Raw genomic sequence first — 20,395 nt, 5'->3', positions numbered from 1 at the left:
GGTGCAATAATTGCACCCACATCAGAAAAGGGGAACAGCCTATGAAAAATGACCTGAGCCTCGTGCCACTCCCATTTCCATCACTGTAGGGGTATGCCCAGAACTCTCCGTTATGCTGGGCTGCCCCCAGGATCTCTCTGCACTCTGAATAGACGCTGTGCGCATGTGCACATCATTATTCACCAGCCACTTACCCACTGCTCTGCATAGTTTGTGCTCCCCTCTCACCACTGCGGGACACTGGTGTATTTTCTGCTATTTAGAGTGCCATTGCTCACATAAATTCATCCCACACCTTTTGCTGTCATACTGTACATCTCTACAGCATGACACTAACTGGATCCTTCACAGTAGGTGTACATTCAGGTAGCAAATCTTCTGCGGACATATTTCATGCCATCACTACCAAATATGGATATTCTGGTTTTGTCACTCCAGATGACACTGTTCCATTGTTATTCTGACCAATTAATATGCTTTTTAGCCCATTCTAATTTTTTCTGTCTTTGTTTGAGAGATAAAAGCAACTTTTCCCTTGGAATTCTGGCGTTTAATCCAAAATATTGAAGTCTGCGTCAAACAGTCCTGGCACTGGTGTTTACACCACATTCATGTAAATCATTTTGGGTTGCCTCAGATTATTATTTTCTGTCTCTCAAGAACAGTTTTATCATTCTTCTATCACAGCACTGTGTTGTGGATCTTTTCCTACCTTTACCAGTTTGGTTTTGTATGGCCTGAGTCTGTTGATACTTATTCCACAGTTTCGAAATTCCTCCTTTAGTTATGTTGCCATCTACTTTTCTTATAATTTAGTTGTAAGTTTTACCTTCTTCACGTAAAATAATTATTTTGTATCTCTTTCTAGGTGATCAGTCATTTCTTTTTACTTTGCTTGTCATACTAAATAAATTACACAGCTTACTGCAGGAAATTAAAGTAAAAAACTGCTAAAAAACAGTGACCAACTTAGTGATAATCAAACAACTAAATAATAAGAATTTACTCACCGGTAATTCTATTTCTCGTAGTCCGTAGTGGATGCTGGGAACTCCGTAAGGACCATGGGGAATAGACGGGCTCCGCAGGAGACTGGGCACTCTAAAAGAAAGATTAGGTACTATCTGGTGTGCACTGGCTCCTCCCTCTATGCCCCTCCTCCAGACCTCAGTTAAGGAAACTGTGCCCGGAAGAGCTGACACAACAAGGAAAGGATTTGGAATCCAGGGTAAGACTCATACCAGCCACACCAATCACACCGTACAACTTGTGATAACCATACCCAGTTAACAGTATGAACAACAACTGAGCCTCAGTAACAGATGGCTCATAACAATAACCCTTTAGTTAAGCAATAACTATATACATGTATTGCAGAGAGTCCGCACTTGGGACGGGCGCCCAGCATCCACTACGGACTACGAGAAATAGAATTACCGGTGAGTAAATTCTTATTTTCTCTGACGTCCTAGTGGATGCTGGGAACTCCGTAAGGACCATGGGGATTATACCAAAGCTCCCAAACGGGCGGGAGAGTGCGGATGACTCTGCAGCACCGCATGAGCAAACTCAAGGTCCTCCTCAGCCAGGGTATCAAACTTGTAGAACTTAGCAAACTTGTTTGACCCCGACCAAGTAGCAGCTCGGCAAAGCTGTAAAGCCGAGACCCCTCAGGCAGCCGCCCAAGAAGAGCCCACCTTCCTTGTGGAATGGGCTTTCACCATTTTGGATGCGGCAATCCAGCCGCAGAGTGAACCAGCTGAATCGTGCTATAGATCCAGCGAACAATAGTCTGCTTCGAAGCAGGAGCGCCAACCTTGTTGGCTGCATACAGAATAAACAGCGAGTCAGACTTTCTGACTCCCGCCTTTCTGGAAACATAAATTTTCAAAGCCCGGACTACGTCCAGCAACTTGGAATCCTCCAAGTCCCTAGTAGCCGCAGGCACCACAATAGGCTGGTTCAAATGAAACAATGATACCACCCTAGGAAGAAATTGGGGACGAGTCCTCAATTCTTCCCTGTCCATATGGAAGATCAGATAAGGGTTTTTACATGACAAAACCGCCAATACTGACACACGCCTAGCCGAAGCTAAGGCCAATAGCATGACCACTTTCCACGTGAGATATTTTAGCTCCATGGTCTTAAGTGGCTCAAACCAGTGGGATTTCAGGAAATCCAACACAACGTTAAGATCCCAAGGTGCCACCGGTGGCACAAAAGGAGGCTGAATATGCAGCACCCCCGGAACAACGTCTGAACTTCAGGCAGTGAAGCCAGTTCATTTTTAGAGAAAATGTATAGGGCCGAAATCTTGACCTTTATGGATCCTAATTTTAGGCCCATAGTCACTCCTGACTGTAGGAAGTGCAGGAATCGACCCCGCTGGAATTCCTCTGTAGGGCCTTCCCGGCCTCACACCAAGCAACCTATTTTCGCCATATACAGTGAAAAAGTCTTGCTGTCACATCTTTCCTAGCCTTTATCAGCGTAGGAATAACTGCATCCGGAATGCCCTTTTCCGCTAGGATCCGGCGTTCAACCGCCATGCCGTCAAATGCAGCCGCGGTAAATTTTGGAACAGACAGGGCCCCTGTTGCAACATGTCCTGTCTGAGAGGCAGAAGCCCTGAGTCCTCTGAGAGCATTTCCTGCAGCTCCGGGTACCAAGTCCTTCTTGGCCAATTCGGAGCAAAGAATATTGTTTTCACTCCTCCTTTTATTACAATTCTCAGCCCTTGGGTATGAGAGGAAGAGGAGGGAATACAGAGACCGACTGGAACATCCACGGTGTTACTAGTGTGACCACAGCTATCACCTGAGGGTCCCTTGACCCGGCGTAAAACCTTTTTTAGCTTTTTATTGAGGTGGGACGCCATCTAGTCCACCTTAGGCAGTTCCCATCAATTTGCAAACTGCGTGAAGACTTCCTGATGAAGTCCCCACTTTCCCGGGTGGAGGTCGTGCCTGCTGAGGAAGTCTGCTTCCCAGATGTCCACTCCCGGAATGAACACTGCTGACAGTGCGCTTACTTGATTCTCCGCCCAGCAAAGAATTCTGGTGGCTTCTACCCTCGCCACCCTGCTCCTTGTGCCGCCTTGGCGGTTTACATGAACCCCTGCGGTCTGACTGGATCAGAACCGGTTGGTCGCGAAGCAGGATCTCCGCTTGACTTAGGGCGTTGTATATGGCCCTTAGTTCCAGGATATTGATGTGAAGGCGAGTCAGTTGACTTGACCACAGACCTTGGAAATTTCTTCCCTGTGTTACTGCCCCCCACCCTCGGAGGCTTGCATCCGTGGTCACCAGGATCCAGTCCTGAATGCCGAATCTGCGGCCCTCGAGAAGGTGAGCACTCTGCAGCCACCACAGGAGAGACACCCTGGTCCTGGGGGATAGGGTGATTAACCGATGCATCTGAAGAGGTGATCCGGACCACTTGTCCAGTAAGTCCCATTGGAAGGTCCTCGCATGGAACCTGCCTAAGGGGATGGCCTCGTATGATGCCACCATCCTTCCCAGGACTCGAGTGCAGTGATGCACTGACACCTGTTTTGGTTTTAATAGATTCCTGACCAGTGTCATGAGCTCCTGAGCTCTCTCTATCGGGAGATAACCCTTTTCTGGTCTGTGTCTAGGATCGTGCCTAGGAGAGGCAGATGAGCTGTAGGAAACAACTGCGACTTTGGAATATATAGAATCCAGCCGTGTTGCCGTTACACTTCCAGAGAAAGTGATACGCTGTTCAGCAACTGCTCTCTTGATCTCGCTTTTATGAGGAGATCGTCCAAGTACGTGATAATAGTGACACCTTGCTTCCGCAGGAGCACAATCATATCCGCCATTACCATGGTGAATATTCTCGGGGCCGTGGAGAGACCAAACGGCAACATCTGAAATTGGTAATGACAATCCCGTACCGCAATTCTGAGGTACGCCTAATGAGGTGGATAAATGGGGACCTGAAGGTATGCATCCCTTATGTCCCGATTCACAATAAAGTCTCCCCCTTTTTAGGCTTGCACTGACCGCTCTTAGCGATTCCATCTTGAACTTGAACCTTCTCAGGTATATGTTCAGGGATTTTTAATTCAATATGGGTCTGACCGAACCGTCTGGTTTCGGGATTACAACATGGTCTAATAATAACACCCTCTTGTTGAAGGAGGGGACCCTTGACCACCACCTGTTAAAGATACAATTGTTAAAGATACAATGCAGATAACACTGGCTCCCTCTCTTGGGGGGAAGCCCGCAGGGCCGTCGGTGAGGGGGCATCTTCTCACAGTCCAGCTTGTATCCCTGAGACACAATATCTATTGCCCAGGGATCGAACAGGGAGTGAACCCACTTGTGGCTGAACTTACGAAGGCGTGTCCCCACCGGGCCTAGCTCCGCCTGTGGAGCCCCAGCGACATTGGTGGATTTTTGTCGGGGCCGGGGAGGACTTCTGTTCCTGGGAACTAGCTGCCTGGCTCTGACAAGAAAGGACGCCCCTCAGACTTTCTTGTTTCTTTATACGAAGGCTGCATTTAATAATGTCGTGCTTTCTTAGGCTGTGCAGGAATATAAGGCAAACTAGCAGAATTACCAGCTATAGCTGTGGAGACCAGGCCCGAGAACCCTTCTCCACACAATCCTCAGCCTTCCATATGCCTCTTAAGTCGGCATCATCTGTCCAATGCATATTCTACAGGACACGTCAAGCAGAGATCGACATAGCTTTGACTCTAGGACCCAGTATACTCATGTCTCTTTGGGCATGCTTTATAACTATATATCTATCACTTAAGACAGCATCTTTAATATATTAATATTGCATACTAGGGTCTCATCTCTGCTGATAAGGTACCTGTCCACGCTGCCACAGCGCTATAAACCCATGCCGACACAATCGCCGGTCTGGGTAGTATACTAGAATGTGCACGCTATCTGCAGGATCCCTGAGAATAGCAAATGCTACCGTCTGTGCAAACAGGACACCCCAGGGGAAGATTCTCAACATATCCTGGCCCTAGTGGGGAAAGGATCCAGCCTGAGAATTCTCTTGTGGGAAGCTGCCGTCTCTTGTCTGGAGATTCCCGCTCTTTTTCCTCATGAGAGGAGGGAAATTTACCTCAGCATTCTTCCCCTTAAACATGTGTACTCTCGTGTCAGGGACAGATGAGTCATCAGTGATATGCAAATCATCTATTATTTCAATAATCATATATTGAATACCTTATAGCCATCTTGGCTGTAACTTTGCATTATCGTAGTCGACAGTGGAGTTAAACTCCATGTCGATATCAGTGTTTGTTATTATGGATAGTGAGCATTCAGAGACTCTGAAGGTCTCTGTGACATAGGGACAGACATGGGTAGATTTCCTGTCTGTTCCCTAACCTTTTGTGCAATAAATTCACCTTAGCACTTACACATATCCAAACAGGTGTCAGCGTTGTCGACGGAGACACCCTCTCACACACATATCCGCTCTATCACCTCCTTAGAGGAGCCTTTTACCTCAGACATGTCAACACATGCGTACCGACACACCACACACACAGGGGATGCTCTATTTGAGGACAGTTCCCCCACAAGGCCCTTTGGAGAGACAGAGAGAGAGTATGCCAGCACACACCCCAGCGCTATATAACCCAGGGATTACACTACAACTCAGTGTTTACCCAGTAGCTGCTGTATATACAAATTTTGCGCCTAAATTTATGTGCCCCCCCTCTCTTTTCACCCTTTGTGTACCAGGATACTGCCGGGGAGAGCCTGGGGAGCTTCCTTCCAGCGGAGCTGTGAAGAGAAAATGGCGCTGGTGTGCTGAGGAAGAAGGCCCGGCCCCCTCAGCGGCGGGCTTCTGTCCTGTTTCTGACTAAAAATGGCGGGGGTTTTACACATATACAGTATTCCAGACTGTATTATGTGTATATATTGCCAAAAGGTATGCTCATTGCTGCCCAGGGCGCGCGCCCCCCCCCCAGCGCCCTGCACCCTACAGTGACCGGAGTGTGTGGTGTGCAGTGGGAGCAATGGCGCACAGCTGCAGTGCTGTGCGCTACCTTAATGAAGACCGGAGTCTTCTGCCGCCGATTTTATCTCCTTTCTTCTGTCTTCTGGCTCTGCAAGGGGGACGGCGGCGCGGCTCCGGGAACGGACGATCGAGGTCAGGCCCTGTGTTCGAACCCTCTGGAGCTAATGGTGTCCAGTAGCCTAAGAAGCACAAGCTAGCTGCACGCAGGTAGGTTTGCTTCTCTCCCCTCAGTCCCACGTAGCAGTGAGTCTGTTGCCAGCAGATCTCACTGAAAATAAAAAACCTAACAAATACTTTCTTTCTAGCAAGCTCAGGAGAGCCCACTAGGTGCATCCAGCTCTGGCCGGGCACAGATTCTAACTGAGGTCTGGAGGAGGGGCATAGAGGGAGGAGCCAGTGCACACCAGATAGTACCTAATCTTTCTTTTAGAGTGCCCAGTCTCCTGCGGAGCCCTTCTATTCCCCATGGTCCTTACGGAGTTCCCAGCATCCACTAGGACGTCAGAGAAAAGATGTTTTACTATCAATTCTGGTAGCAACAAATGTGAGTTTACTCATGCTAACACCTTATTGGATTTATTTTATGGCATCGCAACACCTCATTGGCTCTCAGAACAATCACTCCTATTGGTCAGTTTTGAGTCGACGAAATCCCCCTCTTTACATATAAAGTCTCCCTATCTTTATTTAGCTCTAACTTTATAAGTAATAAAGATAGTTCATTGCGGTGAACTGCATTATATTGTGTATAAAATTATCTTTCTAGTGATGTATACTTTCATATGATTTTCTTTGAAAATAATGCAGTAATACGCAATAAAACCACAAAAACACACATTTTACAAAAGGTTTCCACAATTTTGGTACTATATAAATTAAAGTGCAACGGAATTTGCTGCACTATATAAGAAACTGTTAATATGTTTATATATCTATTTATATAGCTATACACATATATAAAATATGTGCACCTCTCCTTCCTCCCCCAAACACCTCCCAGTTTGTCTCCCAGCTCCCTCACCCCATCCCAAAACCCACACAAATCCACTCTTACCCTGGTGAGAGACCTCACACCCCACCACAAGAGTACGGCACAGGGCACGGGAATCCTGGCCAGCAGAGCTGCTGCAGTGTCCCGTAACTGCCTGCAACAGAGCTGGAACCGGAAGAGCGGGTGCACACTCACACCGGACAGTGACTGTGTATGAGAGGCTCCTGTCACTCTGAGGATGCGCCCACACCACCTACAACTCGCTGCCCTATTTGGCTTACATGCCGTGCACTAAGTGGTGTATCCTTGGGCCCCGGTACAGGTGTCCCCTTTGACCCCCTCCCCTGTTACCGGCCCTTGAGACCAGGCTAGCCCACTGAATATCCTAATGCCATAACTGGCTGCAGACTGGTCTTCCCTGTGAATATTCTAGTGCTGAGATTTACAGGTCGGTTTACCCCTGTGAATAACCTATTGCTCAGATTTGCTTTTGGTCAGTCTACCTGTGTGAATATCTTAGGCTAGGGCCACACATACTGTAGCGTTGTTTTTGCGAAACCCGCTTGGCAGGAAGGAGCGTTTTGGATGCACATGTATGCGGCATCGCCAGATGCCGCAGAACAGGATCCGGCCAGTGCCACAACGGGATTTCAAGTAGAACACAATGTGGCACAGCCGCACTGTGTGAACAAATACATTCAAATGTATGTGTTCTACTTGAAATCCGGTCGTACCATCATCCTGCTCAAACGCAGCATGCTGTGGTTGGATACGGTGGGTGCGTAACCGCCGCATATGTGTAGACGGCCACATAGGAGTCCATGTGCAGGCTCCTTCCTGCCAAGCGGGTCCCGTTATGTGTGGCCCTAGCTTTAAAGCCATGATTGGATGCAGGGTCATTTAGAGTTTAGAATACTGTAATGAAGTACATAGATTGACTGCTACACGAAGGCAAAAATAAAAAATAATACAGAACGGTACTCACACCAAATGGAACGATGCCCCATAACTACATCATTAAATCATGCATAAGCACATACTCAGCACTTACTGTCTGAAAGTAGTTTGCATAGTCTATTTCTTTGGCCACAAAGCTGTACATATCTGCCGACAGCTGGTCCTAGGAAAAAGAGATAGGAAGTTACGTGCACTTAGATATCTCAAACACTGATGTAGAGCAAGGCAACTGTCTGGGTATCTAGAGGCAGTTAGAGGACTGCTGTAATAATGTATTATATCAGGGATGCCCACTTGTATTTATAGTGGCCTTGAACATAAAATGGGAGCTTCCGCTCTATTGCACAGCTGACCAGGCTCCCAATGCACAAGTTATATGTATGATATAAATGGCTTGAGATTATAATATTATATATATATATATATATATATATATATATATATATATATATATAATGTATGCAGATACTATATGCACAAGCAAAGTATAAATCAGCCCACTTTACAGGTGAATCTGCAATCAGTAGCAGCTAGATAGTGCTAATCGTCATCAGTGTCTATCTGCACCACCTATACTTACCCAAAAGTGATTTGCCTTCACACGTGTATCTGCGACTCTCTGCAAGTCTACCTCTACAGCAATTACGTGATCACCGTACTATTTTACTTGGTCTGTATCTGTACACCTCCCCCCTCTATTCATAAGAAGATGCAAGTGTAAGACCAACTCAGCATAAATACATACAGATGAGTTCAGTATGATATCCCGTCAAATGAGATGCCAAAAGTCATTATACCGACATGGGCACCCCGAGTGGTGGAATGCCGGCAGGGGGCGAGCGCAATTAAGCCCCTTGCGGGCTCGCTGCACTCGCCACAGGTTCTATTCTCCCTTTATGGGTGTCGTGGACACCCATCGAGAGGGAATCACCTACCTCGCTGGTATACCGGTGTCAGTATGATGTCCCTGTCGGGATCCCGGCATCTGTATTGTGACTGCCGGGATCCCAGCGATCGGTATGCTAACCGCATACGATACAGATGTGTCCTCACAAATGTGCCATACGAAGCGTCAGATGTCCAGCACAACTGAGCTGCTCCGACAGGTGTAGCGTAGCAACTTTTTATTTAAATTTAGCATTTTATTTGCATCGCAGATGCAGAAAAACACCACTCACAGTGTACTAGAGACGGGTCTAGGACTCCAGGTCGACAACAAAAAGGTCGACACACCTTAGGTCGACACCAATTGGTCGACACACCTTAGGTCACCATGGACAAAAGGTCGACATGAACAAGGTCGACATGGAAAAAGGTCGACATTCGTTTTTTATGTTTTTTTGGTGTCGTTTTCTTCGTAGAGTGACCGGGAACCCCAATTAGTGTACCGTTCCCGAAGCACGGCGAGTGAAGCTTCGGTCGGCACAGATTACCGTTCCAATCGTAGTCCACGTGGATCGTTAAGTATGAAAAGGTTCCAAAAAAGGGAAAAATCGTGAAAAACTCATGTCGACCCTTTTCCATGTCGACCTTGTTCATGTTGATCTTTTGGCCATGTCGACCTAAGGTGTGTCGACCAATTGCTGTCGACCTTTTTGTTGTTGACCTGGAGTCCGGATACCCTAGAGACGCAGGGCTGCGACCAGGGATTTGTGTTAAACGTGTACAAAGTCACAGATGGAGCACAACAGAACTTGGCATGATAGAAAGCTGTGGCCACGGCATCGTAGCAATTTGCATGCAGATTAAGGGGCAGATGTATTAAGCACTGGAGAGCGATAAAATACAGAAACTGCCCATAGCGACAGCCTGTAAAATGAAAGTTAGATGCGGATTGGTTTGGTACGGTATCTCTCTCTCCAAGGTTTGATACATATCGTCTAAGACTCATTTGTACACAGATGTACAAATGTTGCACATCAAACTGATCAGTGCAATGTAACAAAGCAGTTTTGTCACTTCCAGTTATTTGATTTAATGTGAATAAGATGCACATTTTGAGCGAAAAAGACAGGGTCGCTCAGGCACTGGAACCGAGAGGGGATGTTTGGTGGGAATGAAACAGTGTATAAGGACACATCTGTATACTGTATGTACTTTTTTTGTGCACAGAACCAAATATGCATATTTTATGTTAAACAATGTATGCCCAATTCAGCGGCAAGCGACCAACTCTGGAATCCCGACACCACTCAGGAGATGGGCGCCGGAACACTGACAGCTAACACCCCAAAGGTAAGTATCGGTGTAACTGTTAGGGTTCGGGCCTAGGGATTGGCGGGGGAAAGGTTGGGATTAGGCACTGGGGGGGGGGGGGGGGGAATAGTATTAGGCTCTGGGTAAGGGGGGGGCTAGCCGTAGCCGCCACCCACCTCCCGAGGGTTAGCCAGAGCCACCACCCCCAGAGAGTTAGCCCTATTTGCAACCCACCGGTGGGTTAGGGGAGGGGAGGTAAAAATGCTTACCCCTTCCGACGTCGGGCACTTCAATGCTGGGATGCCGGTGTCATGTGACCGCTAACATCCGGACGACCGGGATTTTATAACAAACCCATACAGCTTCCAGTAACTAAACGGATGCTCTATTTTCACACATGACATATTACTGCTAAAATGAATAATACCGAGATTGCAAAGGACCCAGGACTTTATTTTCCAATTGAACTTCGAAACTGTTAGGATCATAGTGGTAAATTTTACTTAGGGGCTACAGGGCTGTAGCTCCCAGTAAAATCTGCCACCCCAGTGAGAGCCTGCCTTCCCATTGGAAGTACTTACTGGTAATCACATGCTGCGCAGTGCCAGTGGGAGGGAGTTTCTCCTGCTGGGACTGCCAGTCCGGACTGCGATAGCAGAAAGCACATCTAATGGGGAGTCACTCCCAAGCTATTGTGGCAGTCCTACCTGGATTTTAGAGGCAGCAGCTGATACATTCCATATAAGCTGGCTTGTTGATTTTTGTGCATATGCAGAATAGCTATCCTGGCATGAACACATTTGCGGACTGGACCCTCGATGAATCCACGTTGGAGCTGCCTCTGAATCGCAACATTATAATTGCAAATTTTATAGGAAAAAATAAATGCATTTTGCAATGATGGCACTCAGTGAAAGTGGGCAATGCTAAGGGTTAACTGCAGTACCAACACATGGCACATACAAAAAGGTAAGGTCAAACTGCTACAGGAATTTGTGTCCTCTTCCTGTCAGATCACTGCCACTTACCAACATTTATGAAAACAGTCTTTATAAATATAAGGGATTTTGCCCATTCATTTTCTCCCCTTCTAGTTTTGCTAATGTTTCACTGTATCCAAAACCAGGAAAATCAATACTAATATAAAGACAGGCTTGCTTACACCGGCATATCCCCAACTGGCCAACTTAAAAAAGGGCTGTAGAATAGAATTGTAGAATATGGGCAGCACAGACGGATTAATGGTTAGCATTACTGCCTCACAGCACTGACTGGTCATGTGTTCAATTCCCACCATGGCCCTATGTGGAGTTTGTATACTCTCCATGCTTGTGTGGGTTTCCTCTGGGTACTCTGGTTTCCTCCAACAGTCTAAAAATATACTGTTAGGTTAACTGACTCCCAACAAATTAACCCTAGTGTGTGTACATGTGGTAGGGAATACAGATTGTAAGCTCCATTGTGGCAGGGACTGATGTGAATGGCTGAACAGTAAAGCGCTGCGGAATATGCATGCGCTATATAAATAACTGTAAATAAATAAATAACTATTGCATTAGTAAAATATTGGCGTGATTACTCTCATTGCTGTAGGACAGAGTCTCCCAAACTCTGCCATTACAGTCCAGGTTTTTTAGGTTATCCATGTTTGAGGTCAGGTGCTTAATTCTTTGAGTGCTTAATTCATACACCATCAATTTGATTTAACCATCTGGACTCAAGCATGGATATCCTTAAAACCTGGCCTGTAATGGTGGAGTTTGGGAAACTCTCCTATAGTAAATGTCTCCAGGGCTCTTTAAGCAGCATGCGAGGTGCAGGCTCCGGCGAGATTCAGATGACCCTGCTCTTATTTTTAAAGCAGCAATTATGTATAAGGCAACACCATACTATTACATAAGCCCCTCCAAATGTGTAGAGGTGGATTTGTACTATGGGCCTGATTCAGAGATGGACGCAAATGCAATTCCAAGTGCGATTTTTTTCGACTTTGCAACTGCTGATATCCACAAGTGAAGCTGACACACAAAAATGAAAAGAGACGCCCCCTGGAACTATGGGGGTTATTCCGAGTTGTTCGCTCGTTGCCGAGTTTCGCTATATTGCGATTAGTCGCTTACTGCGCATGGACAAGGTTCGCAGAGCGCATGCGCTTAGTTATTTTACACAAAAGTTAGGTATTTTACTCACGGCATTACGAGGAATTTTCATCGTTCTGGTGATCGAAGTGTGATTGACAGGAAGTGGGTGTTTCTGGGCGGAAACTGGCTATTTTATGGGAGTGTGCGGAAAAACGCTGGCATTTCTGGGAAAAACGCGGGAGTGTCTGAAGAAACGGGGGAGTGCCTGGGCGAACGCTGGGTGTGTTTGTGACGTCAAACCAGGAACGAAACTGACTGAACTGATTGCAATGGCTGAGTAAGTCTGGAGCTACTCAGAAACTGCTAAGAATTTTCTATTTGCAAATCTGCTAATCTTTCGTTCGCAATTCTGCCAAGCTAAGATACACTCCCAGAGGGCGGCGGCCTAGCGTGTGCAATGCTGCTAAAAGCAGCTAGCGAGCGAACAACTCGGAATGAGGGCCTATAGCAACTCATTTGCAATTGTGAATATATTTGCAGACTGACCCTCATTCAGAAGTGGATGGAGGTACTATCGCTGGTGCTTTTGCTTACATAGAAGCAGCGGTGATAGCACTAATATGGTAAAGCAGCAGGAGGCGTCATGCCTCTTGCTGGATTATGGATACAAACTGCATCCTAGGACGCAGTATCACACCAACTGCAACACCATTGGCCAGCTGCGTGACCCCTGGGGCCGCACAAACCGGCTGCAGCAGTTGCTGCCTACAGGCCAGGAAACCTGTGGAGAAATGGAGGCAGTCACCGCCTGCTGCTCAAATGGCATCAGATTATCAATCACTGACAGTTTGATGACGCAGTGTGTCATTTCGTGAATGTACTTTGCGGCGGATAAAGGGCCTAATTCTGAGTTGATCGCAGTTGGGCAAAACCATGTGCACTGCAGGTGGGGCAGATATAACATGTGCAGAGAGAGTTAGATTTGTGTGGGGCGTGTTCAAACTGAAATCTAAATTGCATTGTAAAAATAAAGCAGCCAGTATTTACCCTGCACAGAAACAAAATAACCCACCCAAATCTAACTCTCTCTGCAAATGTTATATCTACCCCCACCCCCTGCAGTGCACATGGTTTTGCCCAATTGCTAACAAACTTGATGCTGCGATCAACTCAGAATTACCCACAAAAGCACCTCTGTCCACATCTGAATTACCCCCACTATACGCTAGAACAAGGAACATCGGGCTTAAGGGTAGACCTGGCCTAAGGATACGCAGACTGGACACTGCAGTAGTGACGCAGATGCCATGTGTCTGTACGTACGAGCTCGCAACAGACGTTAGATACGCGCACCAAAAACGGCCATGACACACCTGCGTTTTTGTAACCAATCCCTGTTACCTCCTACAAATGGTCCCTTTCTTTCAGTCACTTTGCGAATAAATCCTCATTGCAAGGGAGATAGCAGCGGCACCTTGACGCAGTGCCGATAATCACTCAGTAGCGTGGAACATCAGCTTTGCGTCCAAGTCTGAATCAGGCCGTGTATATACAGTTATGCTATTTATAGTATTAGCTATGAGTTACACCACTCTGCATTGTTACCTGTGGGATGTCCCCCAAAGACATTCAGCAGTCATAGCCCAGGTTACCATCGGAAAATAATGCAACCTCTGTGCCGTGAATATCACTGTGGCTACAGTATTTCCCCAGTGGCTTTATCATGCGACATTCCATTTTGACTGATTTCAGTAATTTAATTCCTGATGGAATTTGTTATTATAGATTTTAAAATGTTGCGATAATTTCTCTTTTTGTGGAAAAAAACAAAACCTAGTTAGCCAAGGATGAGAAATAAATTTTTCCATCTGATAGGACACTCATCTTACCCGACAGATCTCCACGCGGTTAGCTGCCTCTTCCATTTCTTCCCTGAGTGCATCGGCCTTCGCTCCAGAAGGTTGCAGGTTGCTGGAAATCCCGGAGGATTTAGCAGACTGATGAAACCTGTTTCAGCAACAAATTAGAATATTCAAACACAATAAAGTGCTGAATGATTGTATCACCTTCGGAGTGTTTTTGAACCACAGAGATGTCTAAGAAAATGTTAGCTTAACACCGATTCATTCATACACCCCCACCCACCCTAATTACTCTTCCTTTGTTTTCTGTCATTGTCTCTAGATAATATTCTCCTACCTGCTTGTTCCCCATTTACGCACAGCACTCATGTTCCCTGTACGAAGAGTGACTCATTTTGGCTCTGAAACATCAATATATACGGCCATTTAAATTTCCACAAGGTCTCTGAGACAGCTCATGTGAGTCACACAACCCTGGCTGTCTAATTACAGCAAGGGAGTAACAGATGCACAGGCAAAGGGACAGAGCGGGGGCTATGTCATGCTCACCTATTGGTACAGAGGGCCTTTGCGGCTCATCACTACCAGTACAGGATGATAATGACATTGCCTGTAATTCTCACATTCTTCAGTATGCAAAATTCATACCTTACAACTGATAACAAGATGATTAACATACTATAATTAATTGCTCTGCTGGCATCATTAAAAACAAGGTTTGCAATGAGCGGCTTCACTGTAGCTCTAAGGGGGAAGGGTAATCAGGCGATGATTTGTCTTTTAATGTGATTTTTAGGGATTTATAAATGGACAGATTTATTAAAACAATAAAATTGCTGCAAAACCAGTTTTCAAAATCGACTATTCTTATTTGGATATATGTAACAAATCAACTATTGGATCCTTTAACCTACGGTTACACAAACTGCAACATAACCCTTTGCTAAGAACACCCCAAAGGAAGAGCTGGATGCGACTGGTGAGAGATTTCAATCTACGCTATCTTGCCTGTCAGCCTTTTAGAAGGTCTGTGCCACTTACAGTAGTAGCATCTATCCTTGTCCTTTACAAGTGTTCCCAAACAGGCTAGTGCTAAGCAGCACTAGCCCATACCTGGTACCTATAGCCAGTGGGTACCTAGGAAGGATTGAGACCTCCTATAGTTTAATAAAACCACTCTGCACCACCATTCAATTAATAGCTATACAGTAGCTGCCCAACACACACACACACACATATATATATATATATATATATATATATATATATATATATATATATAATGTGGCTCCTTTCAATTAATAATTAATACATATGTGTCACCTTTATCTAACACTGAATAATAAATCTCTGTATTTTGAGGTCAAAATCGATGGTGATATGCGTTGACAAAACACATGTCAGGAAAAGCTGCATAACCAGTATTTGATAAATTTACCTCTGATGTTGACTATCAGGCACTGAACCACATTGAAAGCTCAGACTACTATCTTTCCAAACTGAGCTGCTAAACGTGATCAGCTGAACTCTCAAACAGGTCATTACAAATGATTTAAATAGAATTATATTTCTTCCAAACATCAGCTAATAATGCTGACAGTTTGAAAATCATTATCAATTTGGGATTATTCATTGATTAAACACAAAATGTAACTGAAATAGTTTACATACAGCCCATTTACTATGACTTAGAGCAGGCATTCCCAACCGCGGTCCTCAAGGCACACTAAGGGCTAAAACACACTACCCGGCTTTTGCCGGCCGGGAAAAAGCCGGACGGCTTTTTCCCGTGCCGGCATTGTAGTTAACAGTGTGAGGGCTAGTGTCCCTTCACACTGCACGGCCCCGGCCCGGCTGCCGGGTTGCAGCCGGGTCTCACCACTGGAAGGTCCGGCGGCCGGGCGGCCGCCGGGCCGTCTTTGGAGCCAGTAAACCATGTGTGTGAAGGGGAGCTTTCACACACAACGGTTTTTTCTGAAGCCGTGTCTGATGCTGCGCATGCGCACAGCATCACACACGGCTCAAAGCCGTCCTGTGTGAGCGACTCTGCCGGTTTCTCCCGGATGGCAAAAAGCCGGACAAAGTTTGTCCGGCTTTTTGCCATCCGGGAAAAACCGGAGTGTGTGTTACAGCCCTAACAGTGCAGGTTTTAGTGATATCCAGGCTGCAGCACAGATGGTTAAATCAAAATAACTGAGGTGCTAATTAAGTCACCAATGCTGCAGACTGGATATCACTAAAACCTGCACTGTTGGTGTGTCTTGAGGACCGTGGTTGGGAATGCCTGACTTAGAGTATCTTAATTCACCTCGCTCTCGATGAATCCATGTCCAGGACTAATTTGGCCAAGTGCTTCCTCTGTTTTTGGATGTTGGGGATTTCCACCTAAGGGAAATGAAGACGAGCAGTTGAAACATGGAAAATCATGATGAAGGAGTAGAGTAGAGACATCGGGATGATAAAGAGCTGGAGATTCCATAAGAGTTAGTGGGAATGAATTATTAGATCTACACTAAAAAGGTCTGCAGTCAATAGGCCTACCACTTATGTCAACAGGGTCAAAAGGTCAACATGGAATAGGTAGACAGTAGAAAAGGGTCGACAGGGTCAAAAGGTCAACACAAAAAAGTAGACAATTTTATTTATTTTTTAGGGTGTTTCGTCACTTTTCTGCCACTATCATGCCCAATTAGTGTATCACGTCCCCTCGCATGGCGAGCGAACTTCGGCCAGGTTACTATTCCCAGTCGTAGTCCCCGTGGATGATAAAGTATGAATTTAAAAAAATTAATAAAAAAACTTGGTCAACCATATGTGTGTCGACCATTGTCATGTCGACCTTTTGTCCCTGTTGACCTAATGCATGTCTACCATTAGTGGTCGACCTATTGATTATAGACCTTTTTAGTGTAGATCTATAGACCGGATAACAAATTAGATATAAGCCCAATAATTTAATCCACTAAAGATAATTATAGTTAATAACATTATTACTTTAGGAATCTTAAAATCTATTTGTAACATTCACAAACATGTTTGTAGAAGTTTTAGGACACTATCAGAAATAAGAAATAAAGATATTTGAGAAAAGTTACAATCAAGGGAGAAGGTTTTTCCCTATGCATAGTACATTTCCTGACATTAAGCCTAGTAAAGCACACTGCAATGGGCCCAAATAGCAGATAACACGGTTTGGAAACTTTTACATACTGTATATACAGTATATGGAAATATTCCAAGATTTTTTTTTTATTGCAGCACCTTATGTTTTTGATCTAGTGCTTAATAACACAATTCAACATTATTCACTGGCAGTCAGATGTACATAGGTTTATATGTAGGAGAATAATTAAAAAAAGAGGGTAGCCAAGCGCTCTGTCACACCAATCTATACGCTGCCAGTAATGTAGGGCTACTCAACCCTATGTGTGAAAAAAATAAAAATAATTTTCAAGATACAAAAAGGAAATATTACAGCGCATATAGATTGGACTTATTATAAATTCATTTATTTAAAAAATAAATACATTAATAATCCATATCCACCAGCCGGTTATCTAAACACACAATTGTAACAGACAAAAAAAAACTTTAAGATACAGCCCGATTTCTAAAATACAGCAACCAGTCCTGTGAAAGTGAATCTCTGAACTCACTTGATTGTTTTATTAAATAAGCAGTGTTTAAAGTGATACAAAGTAGCACACTGTAAACTGCTAGTGCAGTCACAAAAATTCACTCCCGTCCACAGTCCTGTAGAAACAAGTCTCTGAACTAGCTTAATTGTATCACTGTGAATATTGTTTGTTAAATAGAACAAAATAGCACATTGTAAATTGCTTTGCAGCAAGTAATGAAAGTCACTTCCGTCTATTATCAATATTTATGCAGGCACATAATGACGGAAAGTTCGTTCACTAGTTAAAATCCATTAAACTGAAAAGCATATTGTGCAAATAAACGTCTGGCCAGACGGAGTTCAGTCTCACCGCTTCTCTCAGCCCTTAGATGCAGAAAGGTCCTCCCGGCTTCATCAGAAAACATGATGAAGCCACTGATCCCGGAGGGAGGCGGAGAAACGCGTTAAAACTCACAATACCGCTATCCATATCACTACTACCGGAGATTCTAATCGTCAGCTGCAGCACCAGCCACAGCACTTATTCTACACGGGCGGGATCCTCCAGAGATGACTGCATACAAAGGTTAAAGCACCAGCAGCCGGGAGGACCTTTCTGCATCTAAGGGCTGAGAGGAGCGGTGAGACTGAACTCCGTCTGGCCAGACGTTTATTTGCACAATATGCTTTTCAGTTTAATGGATTTCAACTAGTGAACGAACTTTCCGTCATTATGTGCCTGCATAAATATTGATAATAGACGGAAGTGACTTTCATTACTTGCTGCAAAGCAATTTACAATGTGCTATTTTGTTCTATTTAACAAACAATATTTACAGTGATACAATTAAGCTAGTTCAGAGACTTGTTTCTACAGGACTGTGGACGGGAGTGAATTTTCGTGACTGCACTAGCAGTTTACAGTGTGCTACTTTGTTTTATTAAATAAGCAGTGTTTAAAGTGATACAATCAAGTGAGTTCAGAGATTCACTTTCACAGGACTGGTTGTTGTATTTTAGAAATCGGGCTGTATCTTAAAGTTTTTTTTTGTCTGTTACAATTGTGTGTTTAGATAACCGGCCAGTGGATATGGATTGTTAATGTATTTATTTTTTAAATAAATAAATTTATAATTAGTCCAATCTATATGCGCTGTAATATTTCCTTTTTATATATAGGAGTGATTACTGAGTAGTGTGCACACTGGAAGTCGGATGTACATAGGTTATATATAGCAGCGATTACTGAGTAGTGTGCATACTGGAAGTCGGATATACAGTATACTGTAGGTTTGTTTCAGCTCTCAGAAAAAAAATACATTGTGAATGTTTCCCTAGTCTGTCTGTCAGGTGTGTACCTAGATTACCTCATGTCTAAAGCCCAGTACTCACCGGCCGATGTGGGAGAAATGTGTGCTGAGCGAACCGCTCAGCACACATCTCTTCCACCGCTCAGCACAGCGCGATGTGTGCTGAGCGTGCGGGGGGAGACGGGTGGGCCGCTCATTTCACCCAGCGGGTGAAGTGAGGGACCTGCTAGATTGGCCTGCATGCAGGCCAATCTAGCACCATCGATAGCGATGCGCGGGGCTGCGCATCGCTATCGCTGTGAGGGGTACACACGGAGTGATCGCTGCTTAAAATCTAAGCACTCTAGTCAGATTGTTTAGATTTTAAGCAGCGATCGCTCCGTGAGTACCCCCCTAAATATACACAATAGCTCCATTCAGCAGAAAATAGATTTTCCATTTTCATATGGATTTCATTCACTGACTTCTAAACGCCTTCTTTTCAATTACTAACACCAGAGATTTATTTTTCTTGCTTAAATGCCATGTATTTTCAACAATATCTATAATTGTTCACTTAAGTTGTTTATTTGTGTTGCTTTGGGATAGGAGGAAAGCAGAGTCATGTGATATCCTAGGACAATGGAAATGTGCAAGGCAGCCTAATGATATTAATATATGACTGAGTTGCAAAAACATACATACTACTTTCATTTTCTGACATGTGTGCTTTAATGGCTATATACTAGTTAATAAATACAAATATAAAGGACCCTTACATCAGTCATTGCTTATACATAAATTTGTCTAATATACACATTAATAAAATATTGTGATTGTGGACTGACTCTGAGTCGGCTATGCCCGCGCTTTTTGCCACTGTTATGCTAATTCCGCAACAGAGCCCTTCCCAGATGAACAGCACTGCATATAAATGTGTAAGGATTGAGGCACCCACTTAGAGAGTCTTCAGGTCAGGGGTGGGCTACCAGCTGTTGTAGAAGTACACATCCTGGCATGCAATGCAAATATTTTAGCATGGCCAAACAGAAAAACTATGGTAGCACATGCTGGGATGTGTAGGTATATAACAGCTGGAGGGCCGCTTAGTTCCCACCCCTGCTTTAGATGCTCAAATACAGCTTGGTGCCTCTTTAGATGCCATCATCAGTCACACCAACAAAAACTACAGCAGTCCTATGTTAGGTGCAGATTCCTCTCTGAGTATGGCCTCCAATGCAAGCAATGGAGCGTCTTTGTATGCAGCCACTGTCAGCAAGACACCCATAATATGCCCATAAGACGGTCTGTCTCCAGGCGTCTGATTAGCCACCCCACTGTACATTTCTAATACATGCCAGAGTCTGAGTCTG

At 44.8% G+C, this 20,395-nt stretch overlaps 1 protein-coding gene across 5 annotated transcripts in view; it reads right to left on the bottom strand.

The window, feature by feature from the left end:
• Positions 1-20,395, bottom strand: part of ARHGAP44 (Rho GTPase activating protein 44) — a 361,660-nt gene that overhangs the window by 122,264 nt on the left and 219,001 nt on the right. For all 5 annotated transcript variants that reach the window (XM_063961030.1, XM_063961031.1, XM_063961034.1 and 2 more), the window contains exons 6-8: positions 16,423-16,499; positions 14,142-14,259; positions 8,070-8,138 (exon numbers count right to left, since the gene is read on the bottom strand). In XM_063961030.1, the coding sequence (XP_063817100.1) occupies positions 8,070-8,138; positions 14,142-14,259; positions 16,423-16,499 (264 nt within the window). The remainder of the gene's footprint in view (positions 1-8,069; positions 8,139-14,141; positions 14,260-16,422; positions 16,500-20,395) is intronic.

The sequence above is a fragment of the Pseudophryne corroboree genome, chromosome 3 (assembly GCF_028390025.1).
Source record: "Pseudophryne corroboree isolate aPseCor3 chromosome 3, aPseCor3.hap2, whole genome shotgun sequence".
Taxonomy (NCBI): domain Eukaryota; kingdom Metazoa; phylum Chordata; class Amphibia; order Anura; family Myobatrachidae; genus Pseudophryne; species Pseudophryne corroboree.
Note: the sequence above shows the minus strand (reverse complement) of the source record. Positions and strands in the feature narration are given on the sequence as shown.